At 43.7% G+C, this 18,880-nt stretch overlaps 1 protein-coding gene across 1 annotated transcript; it reads left to right on the top strand.

The window, feature by feature from the left end:
• Positions 1–848: 848 nt before the first annotated feature.
• On the top strand, positions 849–17,077 carry PITPNB (phosphatidylinositol transfer protein, beta; the record flags this gene model as incomplete). Its single annotated transcript, XM_010074642.1, has 10 exons — positions 849–879; positions 1,763–1,908; positions 3,111–3,202; positions 3,765–3,772; positions 4,943–5,017; positions 6,202–6,285; positions 9,579–9,656; positions 10,342–10,452; positions 12,668–12,790; positions 16,387–17,077. Coding segments are annotated over 10 exons (799 nt in total), but the record flags the coding sequence as incomplete, so codon positions are not given.
• Positions 17,078–18,880: the final 1,803 nt, after the last annotated feature.

Below are 18,880 nucleotides of genomic sequence, written 5' to 3'. Positions count from 1 at the left end.
GCGAGGGGTAGCAAGGGTTGACTCAGCTGACAGTCACTTTCTTCCTCTCTAGGACAGTGGACAGGCTTAGTTTATAATCACGCCTTCAGGAGGATTGCGTTCTGTTGAATCTTGGTGGTCTTAAAGCTTTCAGTCAAGGAGGTAACAGCACTTAAAAGCCCTGGGAGCAGTGCAGTTGTTCTAGGATGTTGTTTGACAGTTATTTCAGTTATTTCTATTGTCTTTGTCCATTTTATTGTGGAAGGTGAAGCTGGAAAAGACTGTCTGTGCCGCGTGCTGTTGCTGTGAGCAATCAGCTTCTGCATCCTGCAACGTTGCTGTGAACTGTAGAGTGTATTGGATCAGAACTAAACTGTCTGCCTGAAACACACTTGCTTCTGCCACCTGTGTGAGCAGTGATTGCCTTTTCAGTGATCCATAACTGCTGTAATTGCCAGAATTCATCTGCAGGCTCTGAGGGCCTGTGCGTTTGTCCTCCTTTTGAATCATGCAGACAGGACTGCTTGCTGTGGGGCACATACATGGAAAAAGCTCAGCCTCAATTTAAACAAACTCAGCACAATGCAAAGTGAGGCAGAGCTGGAAATAGCTCCTCCGTTTCCTGGCTCTTCCCTGCAGGTTCTAACCCTCTTAACCCTTTTTTTCCCTTTTGTAACATATCTGTCATTGAATTTTACCGGGGTTTGTTGCATTGTATCCATGTAGCCTTACTGCCACAGAGCAAAAGAAAACCTGAATTAACTCATTTTGAAGTTTCCCTCTTGAATGTCTTTGTTACGGTTTATATCTGTTGTCTGCAGATCAAGCCCAGTTATTAATTTGTTGAATTTGCTCTTTTCCTCTTTCAGCCGAGTGGTCTTACCTTGCTCCGTGCAAGAGGTATGTTCTCATCCTGCCTGCTGTGGTTTGGGGTGACGGGTGGGAGGATGTTAAGTGTCTCGTGTGCGTCTGCCTGGCCGGATCCAGGCGTGCCCCCGCTCTGCCACAGGTGAGTGACCACGGTTGCGAGCCGCCGGCCAAGCATAGTTCACCTCCTGCGGGTCAGTGGGTCTCAAAGGAGACCAATGCCTGCAGGCAAAGAACCTTTAGTTGTGTGGAAGCCACTCCACAGATGACGAGCAAGAAAATAAAGTTGTGCAATTCTGCACAGCAGCAGAAGTTTGCTGCTGATCAAGGCATTGAGTGACTCAAGCCTTTTCCTAAAGGCGAAGGTAGGAATCCTCTTCTGAGACCTGAATCCAGCAGTGCTGACCGCACCAAGAGAGGTGTGAATGAACGGCACGATAGGATGGCTAAACGCGCTTGTGAGGGAAAATGTCACGCTTTCCTTCTGCTACAGCTTGCGCCTTATGGGTCCTGTGAGGGCAGTGTCTGGTTGGTTAAAGGTGTGAGTCTGGGAGGCTGAGGGCTGGAAATCAGTCACTTCAAAATCTTGTAAACTAAAAATGGTATTTCTTTTGTACAAGTAAGAACAACATTTGTACTTTGCTTTTAGGATGAGAAAATTGAAGGATAACATATTTGGTTATGCCGAAGTGTTACATTAATGTGAAACAAGCTGAGTATAGAGCTGGTGCTCGTGAGCTACAGATCAGTTTTGCATCAGACTGTCATATTTTACTAGATATTTTTTTATGTGGTGTATTTTACTTTCCTGATAATTTTGTTTGTACTACCAAATTTTCACTGGAAACAGCTAAGTTTTTTAATGCGTTCAGAGTTTTGTCTAACTTTAATATTGAAGTTTTACTTCTCTTTTCAGTATCAAGTTGGGCAACTTTATTCCGTGGCAGAAGCTAGCAAAAATGAAACAGGAGGAGGTGAAGGAATTCAAGTCTTAAAAAATGAGCCTTATGAAAAGGATGGCGAGAAGGGACAATATACTCACAAAATCTATCATTTAAAGAGGTGAGAAAAGTGTTGATACGTATTATGGTCGCTTGGTGTTGAGTGGGAAATGTTGAAAAGTGCGGGCAGCCTTCCATTGTTTACCATCCCAGGGTACCTCTCTTCAATTTGCTGAATTGTGCATGAGTGCCCTGGTAAGAGGGAAAATGTGAAAAGCTGTGGATTTTAAATATGTGAGTAATGGAGAACCATGTAAACGTCTGATGTGCGAACAGGCAAATGCATCTCTAAGTAGAAGTAATTTGGATTCTTGGTATATGGCCGAAATGATGGGTTGGTGTCAGAGATGCTTTGTAGGATAGCCCAGAGGACAGGAATGTTGATGCAGTGGGATAGAGAAAAGGATGATGGTCACTGCATTGTAAAGGAAGAATGGCTTTGTGTGATCTGGTGGTAAAGGAGGAGTTGTTACTGCCTGAACGCTCTTTAAAAACACTCTGAAAGGCATCACATAAGTACTTGGGGTGTGGTAGGGTAATGTTCTGAGAGAGGAGGAGTACGGTGAAGAATATTTTCTGAAGTGACGTGCTCTGCAGGGTGGGTGAGACCGGGGCTCTTCGGAAAACTGACCCCGATGGGGTCTGAGCTGCAGGGATGGGCAGTCGATGTTTCTCCAGAGGCTGCAGTGCCCCGAAGGCAGCTGGGGTGTTAGAGTTTGTGATGTGTTGTCAGGTTGTGAGGATTAGTATTCCAAATGTGTATAGTTGGGAAAAAGATCTAAGAAGTTGAGGAGCTGAATACGTTTGCAGTTGGCTGCGGTTTTCCTCTTCAGGCCGGGTTGGAATGGCTGAATGGCCGGGGCCAGGCTGCTGGCCAGCCAGGGTACAGGCTTGCGTACTGATGAGCCCGTGGTTCAGCTGGAGAGCTTGGAGGTGAGATCTCTCGGGCAGCACTCTCCCTCAGCAGTTGTTTTTGCTGTTCTCAAAGAGAAAAGAAAGCGGAGTTTTCATCACGATCATAGTGCTTCCAAAAGTATTTCTAGTTCACTCTCAATTATCTTATCCTTACCTTCCCCTTTTTTTTTCTTAATAATTTTGTGATCATTGTTGGATTTCCTGCATATTTACCTCTGGATAACTGGCACATCATAACCTTTAGAGTGTTTAGGTAGAATGTGCCCTTCTTATTGGAGTGGAAGAAATCAATGAGGAATTTCAGCTGGCAAAAATTTTACGAATGTTGTCACTGTTTGTCTTTCACAGTAAAGTTCCTGGTTTTGTAAGGATGATTGCTCCAGAAGGCTCCCTGGTGTTCCACGAGAAGGCTTGGAACGCGTATCCCTATTGTAGAACAAGTACGTGTCCCGTTTGGTGTTTGCTGTCGGTATTCGGTCAGGGGATGGTCTTAAATGGTTTTGGAGAAAAGAGGGTGCCATCAAGTGGAAAAAATAGTTAAAACTTCAATGTTGCATTTGTGAGATTTCCTCTCCTGGAAAGGAGAGCTGCTTCTGAGGAGCAGCCTTAACGGACCAGTTCGCTGGTTTCTGCAGAGTCTCAGTATCCAGTGTCCCCAGGAAAAGGCTGGGGACGTGACTCTTGAGGTCTAGAACACAGCCTCTTTGAAAATAATTTAATTCTTCATAGTCTGTTAGAATAAGGTGACTGCTTTATTTGAATACTTCTAATTGTGTAAGTTCTGAGCTCTGTGTTTCTTTACTGTTTCTGTTGAATAGTTTGCAGTACCTTAGAGCGAGCTTCTAAGGTTAGGGCTAGCTGAGCTCTGCTGGCTTGATGCACACAAATGCTGTTAGACTGATTTTGAATGTTTCTTGTATGTGAAACCTTTTATAAGCGATTGTATCTAATAACAGTTTGTGTTTCCTTTTCATTTCCATTGCGTGTGTTTCCCGTGACCAGTTGTGACAGTGAGTATTTGAATTCTTATCAGTCCTGTGTTGGGTTTTTTTAATTCTGTTTTATTGGTTATTGTCGCTACAATTCACTCTGACTCCAGCCGGCTGGCTCCAGCCTTTTATATATGCCTTGCCAGGGTTCCTGGCGTAGAGCTCCTTGTTACCTTATTTGTCTGCGCATGGCTATAATTAGAAAGAACTGTAATTTTTCAGAGAAATGCTTTCATTTTTTCCATCTTCTTTTATGCCTTTGCTTACCAGTACAGCTGCATAACGTCTGTCCTGGTAAGACATAATGCTAAAAAAGAAAAAGCCAGATCAGATGTTTCTACGCTGAATGCGGGAAGATCAGTGCAAGAAAACCCGTCCCTAGCTGTCTGAAACCCTGCCTCAGCTAAGATGGGTTAACTGAGATCTAGGTGGATCACATAGCGGGAGGTTTGGGGTTTCTTGGTTTTTTACTTAAGATGCATGGGAAAGAGATCATTAAGACTTTATTCCCCCATGTATATATTTTGGTTACCTGTTTAAGGAAGCTTATAAGTTTAGTGTTAAATTGCTTTATCTGCTCGTTTGCAAGCTGGATTTAGTTTGTCACTAGGTGGATGCAGCATAGGGAGTAAGATGAGTTTGTGAACTGTTTAGCTTGACTCATCGCGATACATGTGCACGCTAGTGTACGCTCTCTTCCTTCTGAAACTGGAAGTGTTCTGTGCTAGTCTTTAGCCATAGGATTTAGTGGGATCGTAATTGTGCCATACAATAGCATCTAGTGTTTATTAGCTGTTACCCCTGCCTCAGAATGGCCTCGTTTATTAAAAAGTTTGTGCAAATGTATTCTTGTTTTGTCTTAACTGCGGTATTAGTAATTTGAAAATTGCTTGAACACAGGTAAAGAATGTCAGGATTGAGAAGAAGGATGCACAAAGTTACAGTTGGATTTCTCAGACATTACTGGTTTTAGTTTAGTACTTTGCTGTAGCTGATACTTGAGATGTCGATACTGGTTATCTCATCGTACCTATTTCTGTGTGTTAGGTAAGGGGGATGTTTCTTTTATAATGTAAATGGAATGTGTTGCTAGTCAATGCTTAGTGGAGGCTTGCCTTGTAATACCATTTCCCTAAACTTTAGGCGGAGAGGTGTAATCAGACTCATGCTTTTTGATTTTGATTCTTACAGAATGAATACATGAAAGATGACTTCTTCATAAAAATTGAGACCTGGCATAAACCAGATTTGGGGACATCAGAGAACGTGAGTTGGCTTTAGTATTAGTAATATTAGCATTAGTAATATTTTCAACACACAGTCATCCAGATAAAGTATTCTATACCTGGTAATGATGGAAAATTACTGCATAAAGTCAAAGCCCTACCAGTGATTAAGGTAAAACAAGAAAAACATAACTCAAATCCTTCTAAGGTGGTCAAGCTGTCTCACCTAGCGAGGTACAAGAACAAAAAAAGATTTTATTTTTTATGTTGAGGTCAGTGCAGATGCTTGTTTCTCACCTAAATGTTTAAAAAGGTTTTCAGGAAGTTCTTTTTAATTTTGTGGTTTTACCTTAGACATGCTAGCACTGCTTAGGCTGACAAGTTTGTTTGAAGACAGGTTTCACAAGGCTACTGGAGTTTATCTGTGTATACTTCTGTGTTATGTATTGAAGCTGCTTCTGTAAATTTTCTAGGCTGGCTATGTTCTCATTTTCCTCCTTAGATGGTTGATTCAGTTCACAGGTCTCTTCAGGAGCCTTTTTTTATCCATAGTGACAAACGTATTGATAAGCCATCCTCAAAGGAATCATGGTCAGAGTATGTTCAGTGCTTGGACGAACTGTAGCGCTGGCTGTGCTGCAGAGGAGAGTGTTTCTTGGACAGCTCTGCTTGCTATAATTGCAAGTTCAGGTGTGCCCAAGAGACCACAGGTGTGATGCTGATTACATCTCCAGACCTTTCCATACCTTCATTCCACACACACTTCATCTGGTCCGTATTGCAGGCAGCCCTGTGATTTAGGGAACCTACTAAATGTAGTCAGGTTATTGAAACCTGCCCTATTCGCACTTTGGAATTCCTGCAGCTTCTTCCTCGATCAAAAAGCTCTCGTAGATTAATGAATGGGTAATGTTTCTAGTTAGAGCTTGGTTTCCTTAGTTCTGACAAATGTGACAGCAGAACACAGTTTAATCTTAAATCCAGGTTTCCTGAATGCATGAAAACTCAAGGCTTTGTGCTGGTTTAAAAATGGTTGATGGGTGAATTAAACTGTAACTGTGGAGATTATTTGCTTTTAGAAAGGCAGAGGAAGAAAGGATAGGTTTGGAGAACACTGTCTTTATGAAGTCCAGAAAAAAATCCATGACACACATATGTACTGCATAAGGTGCACCACTCTGTAAGATGGCAGCATGGAAATTGTTCCGCTTTCTCTTTTTGCAGGTGCACAATTTAGATCCAAACACATGGAAGAGTGTTGAAGTTGTCCACATTGACATTGCAGATAGAACTCAAGTAGAACCAGGAGTAAGTAAATGCTCTGCTGTGGGGATATGGATGTAGCACGCGCCTGATTCCACTGATGCTTTGTGTTGATGGTGACTAAGCTCAAATGGCGTGGATTTTACCCAGCAGATAAATCCAGACTCGCAGTACAGCCCGTCATTGTGCAGGAATACTTGGGAATAATTTTCACCATGTGATTCAGATTTTTATTTCCATTTCATCTCTCAGAAATGCAGTTTTGCAAAGTCCTGACTTTATTAAACAAAGACTGACTTTGTGCTTGAACTTTTATGCAAACTGTGGTAACTCTGAGTTTGCTGTAGGCTGACACCCTTTCCGCTCCACTTGTTTGCCCCCATTCCTAGACAGTTAAGGGTTAGTTTGCAGAAATTCTCAGGGACCCACACTTGTAGTCTCTTCTGTTACGAAAATTTGCAATTTCTGGTCGTCGTTTTCTCCCTCTTTACTGGTTATGACTCCATGACAAAGATTTTCCATTTATGCTTTCCATTTATGAAGTTTAGGTAATGGAACTTGAGGAATTTTTTTTGGAAGTTCAGCTACATGATAGTAACAAAATTTCCCTGATCTACAGACTTGCTTGAAGCCGTCAGGGAAGGCTGCTGGTTTTGGAAAGTATATGTTCCCTTTGAAAGCACAAGCTGTTTTCTGTGTGTTCTGTTTGTCCAGAGGTTCTTCTCCTACAGTTTCTTCACCTTAGTTTTGTGATATTGGAGCAGTCGCTAGCTCACTCTCTTGGGTGGTTTCGGAAGTCCTGTGCTTCGTGTGGCAGGTTTTTGTTAATGTTCCAATGCCTGTTGTTTGGAAGTTATCATTCTAGGGGTCTGGGTGGGGTTTTCGTGTGCTGATTTTTTTTAGGGAAGAGGAATAGTCAGTGGTGCTGAAGGAAAGTTTTATTTGTACGTTTATTTTCTCAGTCATAGTTTTGCCTGGAAAAGCAACCCAAATGCACCATCTTGGATGTGTGACTGAAAGAATGGAACTACATTTATCAGATCCAGCAATTCTGATTAAAGTTTTCATGTATTCAAGATTTATTCTCATGTTCAGTGAATGAACCTTGTCCAACCCATTGCAGCGTGGCTGTTACTTTAGTTTCAGAGCTGTTGAAGTGTTTAGAAAATAGAACAGCTTGTACACGTTTTCAGTTTTGAATTCCTGCAGTAGGACCTGTGGCTTGCTGTTTTAAGTGTGCATCTTAAACCGCACATCCCATGGAACAACCTATGTACGTATAAATAGGAATTTATTTCTAGCTTGCTAGCGTTTTCCTCCCTGCTTTGTTTTATATCCCCTACCTAAGGCTTTTTTCATGCTGTCCTGGGTGCTTCGTATCTTCCAGTCTGTCTTACAAAACGGTCTCTGTCACGGAGACCTTTAACTTCTCGTACATAGCACAGACGCACGCTGCAGGGTTGTGATAATTTAACGAGGCTGATTGTATTTTTCGCTTGACCCTTGGCATTCTCTCAAAGGTGGCTTCAGGGAAGGGTTCAGCTGGTAGCTGTCCTGGAGCTGCAGGGCTCTGTGGGAGACGGGAGTGACTGTGGGACACTTGTTACTGGAAGCTGTCCAGCTAATCCCACCCAAATACATGAACGCTTTTCTTGCACATCTGTTAAGTGCACAGTGGTGCTGGTGGTGATTTCAGTTCCAAGACTTGGGAATCATGCCGTGAGTTGGGAATATGACACACTTCGATCAACCTGATTTTGATCTTCTGTTGTGCTGTGAACGAGTGCTCCCAGAGCTGTAGATCGTGCTGGAGAAGAGTGCTAGTATGTGTTTCCTTCCACAGCCAACTACATGGGTGCTTTCTGCTAAATAACACTGACAGTATGTACGTTCTTCTTTTTAAAAAATTAATGCAAAATTGACTTGAAAAGCCAGAAGTTGTGTCTACCTGCCTGGTTAGTTTATGCCACTCTGTGTTTTTCATTAATTTGCAGCCAAGACATAGACTTGTATCATTTTTTATGTTAGGTTCTAATAGTTTTCTTAAAATCATTCTGTCCTATATATGTGCTTTCAAGTTTTATTCTATTTGATAGAGTGAACTATGAGCTGTCAGGAGTGCTGTTACTACTTTAGCAGCTCTTATAATTGAGAATAAGAATTGTAAATAAGCTCCCGGATTCTGGGCTTGTTGTGGTTATTACTGTATTGTATGTGGTTCACGGTCTCTCTAAATAATTTTTTGTAGTAGTTCGTTGCATTCATGCATAATATGTTGAGATTTTGAGCAGAAACTGCCTGTGAAACGATATTTGTGTATTTCTTTGAAATGGTTTTTAGCTACTCTATATTGCTCTGCTGCTGCATGATGATATTTTGCCTGTCGAGCTTTCAAGAGGACTTCAGAGTTTTTTGGCTGTAATATCTGTTCCAATAGCTGCCTGTTTTTCTTCCTAAGAAGGACTTGTTGATGTCAGGAGTTAAGCTCTTGCTGCACAGATATTTTCTTTAAACTCTGCAAAGAACTGTTGTTTATTTGTGCTTTGGCTCTCGGCCAGTCTTCTTCCTTGCGTGCTGGTGGGGTTTGTGTATTGAGAAGAATTCCTACAATGCTATTTTGTCCATCTAGGCTTTAATGTAGACAGGGCTTTTTTTTTTCTGTTTCTGTCCCAATTTCCAAAGTAGCATCTTAATCTAATAACTGTTTTCATACCCCTCATCAGTGAAATTAAGTAAATCCGTGTGTTGGAAGTGTTTGCCATCTCCCAGCTCTATTGATGTTTGCTTTTTCCGCTCTGTATGCGGCTCGGTAGGCAGCGATGTCTGCCGTGAAGCAGTGACAGTCAGACCGCTGCCTTGTGCCCTCTGCGCTCAGCCTGGCGATGTCTCGCGGATTGAGATGATGCAGTTTCTAGTTCTGAGATTAGCTCACTTATGCCTCCTTCTCTTTCTGTTCCGCATTCTCACGGGTAGAACTAGGTTGCAGCTTGGAAAGTGTTAGCACGCGAGTTTCTGTATTACTGCTTTCCCTTCCCCTCAGAAGTTACAAAACCAGTAGGATGGTGCTTATGCCGCACAGCCACAGCACAAGAACGTTCTGACCTAGAAGGCAGCCCTGGTGTGCTATCGCGATACGAACGGGTATCGAGCACCACAGCTGATAGGCAGGGAATGAGCAGGTGTGATGGAGTATTCAACACACTCGGGTCAGACTAACTCCACCCGTCCTGCGCCAGGTCGCTCAGGAGAACCAATTCGGTAGGCTTGAACAGAAGCTTCATACAGTGAAGTATTGAACCTGGGGTTTTTCTGACTCTCAGGGTTTTTTTCTGTTATAGGACTACAAAGCTGATGAAGACCCTGCATTATTCCAGTCGGTCAAGACGAAGAGAGGACCTTTGGGGCCAAACTGGAAGGTACTAAGAACTGATGTTACAAGCTTATGAAGTCTTTATCATCAGAAAAAAACATTCACGGTTCCTTAGAGACTAGCACTAGCAATGTTAGTCTAGAAACAGAGGGCAGGCATTGAATGCTCCTTTTTTTTGTGTGTAACTGACCACCACATCTGGCAGAGCAGAGTCCCTGTTTCCTCAGAGTACCACACTCGTTCTCAGCTGGCCTGAGATGTTAAATGGAAGCAGCCTGAATTCAGGGACTTGAGGCGTCTCTTGTCCCACTGAGGAGCGAGGCTGCAGCTCCAGGGGCACATCTGTGCGGTGCTGACCGTTCACTCCTCTGCTCCCATAGCTGCTGGTGCAGTGGTATTAGCCCTGCGTGGCCGTTAGCCACGTGGATGCACTGGATGCCGCGTGGATGGCATCGCCTTACCAATTCAACCTGATTGTTAATCCCTGGTACCCTGTGTCCAGAGTACAGTGCTGAGCTTTTACTAATACTTAGAATTCTCAGTATTGTTATAATTCTAATAATACTTAAAATTATAATTTGTAGTAAAATAATTCAATTTAAGTTGCTATCTGTTAATGTTATAATTTATTATTCTGACATAATACTTAGAGTGATAACTTCTAATAATTATACTAAATTAATTTGACAGAAGTAAATTTTTTAAAAATTAAAAATTCCTTCCATAAACAGAAAGAGCTAGCAACTGATGAAGAGTGTCCTAAAATGTGTGCTTACAAGTTGGTGACTATCAAATTTAAGTGGTGGGGACTGCAGAACAAAGTTGAAAACTTTATACAGAAGGTAAGTGCTTCTCCCTTGCTGGGCTGTTGCGAGGGCGTGGGTTGGAGGTGGGCAGGCAGTAGGCAGGGCAGGTCTCTGGTGAGGTGGGGATTTTGAGGAGAAACAGTGATGAAGTTTCCTGTTGCTTACAGTCAAGCGATTTCTGTTCATTTCTTCAAAAAGTGCCACCACTTTTGTCCTGATCTGCCAGCAGTGGTGCTTCACTGGTGGTACCAGAATAACTTTCTAAGTAAAAAAGCAAAGGTATAAGCAAAGAGTCTGCATCATGTAGGTCTAACGCTTGATTTGGTAAGCAGCAACACTTGCAAGGAAGAGAGTTATTAGATTTTTTTTTTTTTTCTCGTAAGTTGAAAGTTGCATGAAACGTGCTGGTGTTTCTTGACTATTTTATGTTCTAGTTTTCTTATGAAACTGCTGCTGCGTTTCTGCCAGTTCTAAAGCATTTGATGTTTTTGGTATTGAATGCTTGCAAAACCAGGTATGACGCAGGTGGAATAGGTGCACTAGGATTTAGTTGGCAATTTTAGTGCTTTGTCAGCTTAGGTTTGTGTCTCGTTTTGTTATTGCTGCATCATCAGAACATGAATTGTAAAATATTTGTAGAAGTATGACTAAATATCTAGAATGTAGACTTAGGTGTAGGCAGAGTGTTTAATCTAGACCGTCATGCCAGTTCTCTCCAATCCAGAGACAATGTGCTGTAGCAGGGAGTTAGCCGAACGTGATGTTCCCGTAGCACTGGGGCATGCTGTTTGCTCACGGCCAGCCAGTGCCAGACCTTTGTCGTTGTGGTAGCCAGGGCTCTGGGCTCCGAGCGGAACACACAGCTAACTGCATCAAATGTTTATGAATTTCAAGAAATATGGTAGCAATGGAGGAAAGCTTCAAACAATGCTTAAAGAAAATGTGTTAGCCACAGTACCAAGGGTGAGGAGGCATTGGAGACTCCTCAGCGTGGTGGTGGTTTGGGGAAGGAGCTGCCCATCGCATGTTTCAAACTGAACACACTGTTAGGGAATAAGCTGAGCAGAAGAGCCAGGACTGATTCTGTGGTCTGATGAGGAGTACTTGAAGACACCTTTTTTTTTTTTTTTTCAACCTTGCTTTACCTGAAGCTGTTTCTTCAGAGGAAGTTACCTTTGTCTGCTGGTTGTCCAGAACCACATGTTAGATTTGACCAGCATTATTTTTGAGGACAGTCAGGAGCCTGAGGAATGCAAAATCTGGAAGCAGATGAACAAGACATGAACTTTGGGTAGCAACCTGGGTAACTGAATACATGCAGAAGTCTGAGTTGTAGCAGTAAGGTAGATTTCTGTGTTGTCTATACATGACTACTTTTACCAGAGCAGTTGGAAGCAACACTGGTAATTTAGCAAATTGAATGGTTTATCTGATGCATCTTTCATCATCCGAGTTGCTGTTATAAAAGCTGAGATTCCAGGGCACTAGAGCTGGACTGAGCTGGCAAGTTGCAGTTCTTCAACATAAGACAGTGGGGTTTTGGGGGGTGGTAGGTATTTTGAAATGTGAAACCTACCAATTTGAGTAGAAGAGGTGCAGTAATAATATTCTTACTGCGATCGATTCAGAACACAGGTAATGAAAGGGCTGTGGAATCCTTAGCTTGAATATTTATACTCTCAAGGTTTTTGTACCTTTTGAAGTTGTATGTCGGGTACTACTGGGATGCTGATTTGGTACAAATTGCAAGCATGCCATCTTTGGAGTCAGGAATACTTCCCTTTTTGCTTCATTCTGGCTTTAGGAATTGGCCGTTCTTGGTTTTCTGATAGTGAATGCAGAACCTGCGACAGTTCTGTGTTAGATTTTTGTACAGCTCATGCTAAATACACTGGTTGTTATGATGCTACATTTATTCTGTCTAGTGCTGTCTTGGAGCTAGAGCAGATTTTAAAAGGATTCTTCAGCGTTTTCAAGTAATATGAATTGCTGAACTTTCTTAAAATTTATTTTGATAGTGAAATTTGTTCAATTTTTTCCATGTTAAAGCATTTGAGAAATTGGATGACTTTCAGTGGGATCCAGGAATGTGAGGGGGCTGAACCTGTAGCTGCATGAAACAGTTACAGGTTATAACTAACAGCTAAAGGTTCTAAAGGTTATAACTTTTCAAATTGAACAGCTGCAATCACTTCACCAGTCTTTGGCAAAATGTAAGCCTATTGTCTAATGTTTATTTATCTTCTTAAAGCAAGAAAAAAGGATATTTACCAACTTTCATCGCCAGCTGTTCTGTTGGATTGATAAGTGGATTGATCTGACTATGGAAGACATTAGGAGAATGGAGGATGAAACCCAAAAGGAGCTGGAAGCGGTAAGAATGCTTTTTGAAGGTTGTGCTGTGTGTGCTATCTGCCTGTAGATTTGCCTGTTTGGGAATTGACACAAGTGTCATTGTGTCCGTCCCCTTGTGTGTGTTCGGGCAATTGCCGATGAGCATTACAGCCCCGTCAGCGATTCTCCGTGCAGACCCGCGCACCTCCAGCTTCTGCATAGCGTGCTGTGTCAAGCTGGAAGTGGCTGGAAGGTAAGTATTTCTGATGTCACTGAATCCAGAATGTCTGCCCGAACGCCTCTTTATTTACGGTACCATACCCATTGCACAGAGTCCTATTCAGTGCCTTTTTACTGCTTGTCAGTTAGAATTCAGAGCTGTCATCTTGCTTTTCCATCACGTGTCTTGCTTTGTTTTGTTTCTAATCATCATTAGATCTGATTACTTTAACCTCTTCAAACATGTCTTCAAGCAAGCTTCTCTCTGTCCCATGACAGCTGTTCCACGCATCCCAGTTAGCACACCAAAACTGAGCATGTTAGTTGCAAAAAGGAAGTCAGTAAAATTAATGGGCTTGAGATAGTGCCAGTTTTCCTGCTTCAGTGGCTGTGAGAACGACATACATGCAGCCTGATCTGTCTCTGGACTGATGTCTAGAATGAAACTCACCCTCAGGGCACTTTCTCTGCTCGTCCTTTTGGGGGGTGGAGGAACATCACAGGCTAGGCAGGAAGCCTTCCTCTGTAGCGTCTTTCCAGAGTTCTGGCATGAACCTTTCTCATTTTAAATCCTGATGGGTTGTTTTAAGTTCTTTGCAGTCTTTGGATTTGCAGTTCTGTTTCCTTTCTATTTTGCCAGTTGCTTTATGCCCCAAACCCATTCAGCTTGTCACTTCCCTTCCGTTGTCTTGGTTCTTTCAAGACACTCCGAGTCTCCAGCTGGAACTTGCTTTTTTGCATGGTTTAACTCATTCCAGCGGCCAGACGTCTTCGAACAGATCGCCTGGTGCCTTAGACCTACAGTGACAGCGGTTCTGAAGTGCATTTTGTGATTTGTGCCTAGCACATCTTTTCTTTTAGCATCAAAGCCAGCTGTAGTTCCTCCGTCCCCACTCGTTACGCTTTCCATGCCTGGACTTTACAAACCATGTGGAGCCATCGTGCATTGTGTAGAGATGTTTTCTGGATTTGGAAGAAGTCTGTCTTCACTAATAGGTGGATGTTCTGGACTGGTAAAACCAGGCTTTCTTTACAAATCAGCTGAAGGGTTTGTCTGCTTTGGCAGTTGCCCGACTGTGCTTGGAGTGAACATCATTCCTTTCCACTCTGGCAGGCGTTGTGCTCTCTCATTGGCATTTGGATATTTTTGATTGTGGCAGGTGTTCTCTCAAGTCACCTGGATTTCTCCTTTGATCCTGCTTTATGCCAGAACCTACTTCTAGAGCCACCTACTCCTAGGTGTCTGTGAAGGAGGAGTAGTGACCACTTTCCTCTCTATAACTGAGTTTTGTCAGAAGGGTTCTCTTTTGCACACCCATAGTTCTTTATTTGGAATGAAATGGACTTCATCTAATTTCTCTGAGAAGGGATAGTGGCAGTGTGAGGAGCGCGTACAAGCAGTTATTGGAGGGCATGAGCAGCACTTGACACATCTGTGTGCATGAGAAAATTTCCCTTTTGTGTCTCTGTGGACTGTGGATGTTTGTCTTCTTGTAGAGAAAGTTCTGTTTCGCATTTCTCACTGGTAAGTAACTTTTTAATATTTTTGCAAAATATTTGCTGCTTTTCAGTTCTTACCTTAAGCAAAACCTGGATCACATGTTATGGGTGTGACATTTATCCTTGTTCTTAAATATCAAACATATTTATTGACTATTTTTCTTGTTTTGCAAAACAATGCAAATAGTTCATTTCAGATAGCTTCTTGTGTAAGACATTAGTGGCAGGAAGTTAAGTGTATTACGTGTTGAAAAGGTCAGTTTTTTGCCAGAGAAATGTATTGATTAGCTGCACTAACACAGCTTTTCCATGTGTACTGTAAAATGTGAGAGGAGTGGGGACCTACTGTTGAACTGTTCTGTTTTTTCTCAGCTGTTATAACAGGGGTATCTCCAAACACCTGCACCTGATGCCATCTCAGGGGTTTCCACAGAGTCATAGCACAGCCTGGGTTGAACAGGACCTCAAAGATCACCTGGCTTCAACCCCCTGCTGTGGGCAGGGTGCCAACCACTAGAGCAGGCTTTTGCTTCGTGGTTTGTGAATCTGACTCCTGGAGATGAGGAGCACCTCTGCTTCGTTAGATACCCATCCGCTGATCAGGGCACAGCAGAAAAGCGTCCGCCCCTGCCACAGCCCTGGGACCCATCCGCCCCACGTCTTTGTGAGGGCGGAGATGCCACAGGGGCTGTGTCGAGCAGTGTGGCTCCATGCTGAAGCTTCACGGGCTGTTAAACGTTTAAGAAGCATCGTTTACAGCTGCCGTAGTTCCCAGGCTTCCTCACCAAGCAGGCGTGCTGTGTGCCCCCTCTGCAAAACCCTGGCAGCAGCTGAGGCTGGTTCTGGTCCTGGTCATGTAGATCGTTACTTCTCTCTTACTAACCAACAGCGCGCTAGGTTCGTTATGTGGTAGCTCACAGTTTTATTTTACGTTTAGATGCGTAAGAAGGGTTCCGTTCGAGGCACTTTGGCTGCTGACGTCTAGAGGAGTTCTCTGTAGGTTCTGAGGCAAATCAAGCTGTGTAAGTCACCTGCTGGATGGACAAGGAGGAAAGTGGTTAATGTTCTGATGGATGGGAATTGCTGTCAGAAATCCTCTCAATGGACATGTGTCCAGATAGCACCCCTGGGCCTCCCCTCCCTCCTGTTTGATAACCTCGAGGTGATCAGCAGCTGGAGGTGACCCGTGGTGGCCGGGGTCCCTACGAGACCTTCCCTGCAGACGTGCTCCAGAGTGGGCTGGGGGTGCCCGGCCCCATGGCCGAATGCCCAAGGCGGTGGCCACATAACCTGGGTCTTTGTGCTTCTCGAGTACAGAACCCCAAAGCGCGTGACTGTTGTCATCGCGGTGCCGGCACTGAGCCCCGCAGCCTGCCGGGAGCCTTTGGGGCGCAAACCAGGGGAGTTGGTATCATTTTGTTACCCGCCCAGAAGCGAAGTGCTGCGTGGGCTTAGTCCGTGTAATTCAGGGAGGCTGCGGACTGTCATCTTCAAAGCATGTTATTTTCTTGAAATCCAGTTCCATACAGATATTTATAAACACTAAATGGTGTTAAAACCGTTACTGCAGGAAACGGGCTGTCCAAGAGCTGCCAGCTTGTTCGTGCCCTGCACCCTGGTGCTGGCGTTCCCTGCTGTGACCGCTCTGACACTGCGGTGGAACCCCGGCCAGAGCCGGGCTGAAACCCGCTGATGGGGGTGAGGCTCCTCAGAGACCGGAGCCGCTGTCCACCAGCGAGGACAGCGCCCAAATTCAGATTCCCACAAGCCTTGCATTGCTCTGGTGTGGTGTGCTCAGTCCTGGTGGTGTTTTCACTGCCCTGCCCATTTTTCTTGGAGATTAATAAATCTGGGTGTTTGGAACTTGCTGTTTGAGGAAACTATTCATGCTTGATTGTGTGTTTTCTTTCTCTGCAGTTACGTAATCAAGGCCAAGTCAGAGGAACAAGTGCTGCCAATGATGAATGATGATGGATTGGACCGTCACATGCAGTGTTGATATACCAATGTGTGTGTGGATGCATGATTATTTGTATATAATTATATATACGCACATGCATACTGAAGGGGGTTGTTACAGTGTCTCCAGGGTACTATACCTGTCCTCAGCAAAGATTCCAAGGAAACTGCTTTCATTATGTATACCTGAAGCAAATAAAAATCAACTGAGTAGTGTCATTTAAAGGATGAATTAACTGCAGAATTATGCTAACTGGTATGTTTCATGAATGTCAATACTGGACCAATTTATTCCCTACTTGCTTTTTTCCTGTCTTGAGTCACTCTGCTATAACCTGCCCATATCACATTGTAAAGAAACAGATTCAAATAAGTTAATTTCAGTTTTGTGTCTTCCCTCTGTGATTATTTTTGGAATAGGAACAATGAATGTATTTATAGCTATTTATTTCTGGATTGTCATTATCCTGTAGTCAAATCTGAAAACATTTCTATTAGTGGAAATTGGAAGACTTTTACTGTTGAATAAGTTTAACCCAAACTTTACCCACTCACCGATTTAAAAAAAAAAAATCATGTTTTATTGGACTTTTGTACATTGAAATGCTAATGTTTTTTCTTCATTAAAATTGGCAAGATTAAGGAAAAATGGCTTGTGATTTATAAAATAATTGTAACTTGAAATTTTCCAGAAGCTGGCTTTTTAGACAAAGATACTGACAGTACTAGTAGAATATTTCAAGTACATCTGAGGCCGTGCAGTGACGGTGGAGGGGGATGATAGCCCTTCCCTGAAGCAATACGTCTTGTTAACGAAATCGCTGTTCTCCAGAGTTTCACTTTGGAAGCTATGCAAATGGCCTTGATTTCACACACATTACGCAATGGAATATAATTGTGATTTTAGCTCTTTTCATGTTGAAAATACAGTTTTAAAGAGATGTATACTTTCAGATATGATGAAAGTTTAAATTGTAGCATCTGACATATTCCTCTGATATTTGTTGGGAGTAGACACATGAAGGAAAAGGCAGTAAGGGAAGACCTCCTCTAGATAACTCTCCAATAGGGAAGATGTCTTCAGCATTTTTTAAGGAAAAGTTCAGAGCATATCGTAGATGTATATTATCAAAATGCTTGCTAAATCAGAAACAAATTATTTTAAAAACCAGTTAAATAAAGTTCTGTTAATGCCTGGTTTCCTCCCAGCATCCCCAGAAACCTCGGTGGTGCAAGCCTTGCTTAAGCTTCCGTCCTCATAATCTCACGTGCATACAGGTATTTTGGGATCATTTTGGACCTGCCTTGCTTCCAGAAGGAGTGATCCGATTTCCATTGCGGTCAGTGACGATATTTTCCTCCTAAGTGTCCAGGCTGGGCTGGGTCTGCCCTCAACTCGCCTGGCCGGTGGCCTCTCTGCTGCGTGTCCCCGCGGCCACCAAGGGTGTTTGTACATCTCTGCGCCGTCATTTCACCCTCCCACCCTCTGTGCTGCAAATTTTTCTTTTTTCCTTTCTGGATTAGCAGTTAAATGGTTATTTGTCCTCTGGACCACCAGGAGGATGGTTTTGTAAATATATGCAGAGATCTGCACACGCACATGCGTGTGGTTTTTGACGCGTGGCAGCCGGGAGGGCTGCTGCGTGCCCGGGAACCCAAGGGCTCAGTTCTCTCCTCAGAGCTGGAATACGAGTCCCGCTGCCGTCGACGTGAGTCATAACGCAAACTGAGGGAAAGGGACCCGACAACTTTCATGTTTTTGGACTAGTTGTGAAAATTTGAGAGAATCTTGTAGTGAATGTAAAATGTTTAGTTTACTTTGGCAGTCTCTGGTGTGACCTACAGTAAAACAGTCGATGAAATTTAATTAAATAAATTTGATCATAAAATGCTCTGTCTCTTGTCTTAGGTGTTAGCGTTTGCAGTTTGCTAATGAGCCGGTGTTTCATTTCACTGAGCTGTATGAGAAGGCTGGAAGTCCTCTAAGGGTGTGCTCCGGGGGCCGTGAGCTCAAACCTGCGATGGAACGTTCGTGATGGTGGGAGGGGAGGGCTGGGTCGGGGCTGGTTTGGGGCTCGTTTGGCGGAGCAACACGCCCTGAGCTGGAGCTGTGCCAGCACCCGGAGCAGGCAGACGATGTGCTTTCCTGGTTTGATGGCTGCCCACCCCACCTCTGGCTCTGCAGATGTTGCCGGTGATGCTCTCGGTCTGCAGGGGCAACCCCTGGGCCTGTGGCTGTCCCGTGTGTTCCCGCTGCTGCCGGCTCTGCCCCTGCTCTCGGCAGGGACGGGATCGTCCCGCTGGAGGACGGGGCGGTGGGGGAGGCTGCGGCGCCGCCAGGTTGGTGTTTGGGGATGGGGCTGTGGCAGTCGCCGCACCTGGTGCAGAGGCTGGTTTCCAAAGGGTGGCTTTGGAAGGGAACAACTGCTCAGAGCACCTGGGAAAGGGGCAG

Source organism: Pterocles gutturalis, unplaced genomic scaffold (genome assembly GCF_000699245.1).
Source record: "Pterocles gutturalis isolate BGI_N339 unplaced genomic scaffold, ASM69924v1 scaffold32517, whole genome shotgun sequence".
Classification (NCBI taxonomy): Eukaryota; Metazoa; Chordata; class Aves; order Pterocliformes; family Pteroclidae; genus Pterocles; species Pterocles gutturalis.
The sequence above is the reverse complement of the archived record's forward strand: the minus strand, read 5'-3'. Positions and strand labels throughout refer to the sequence as shown.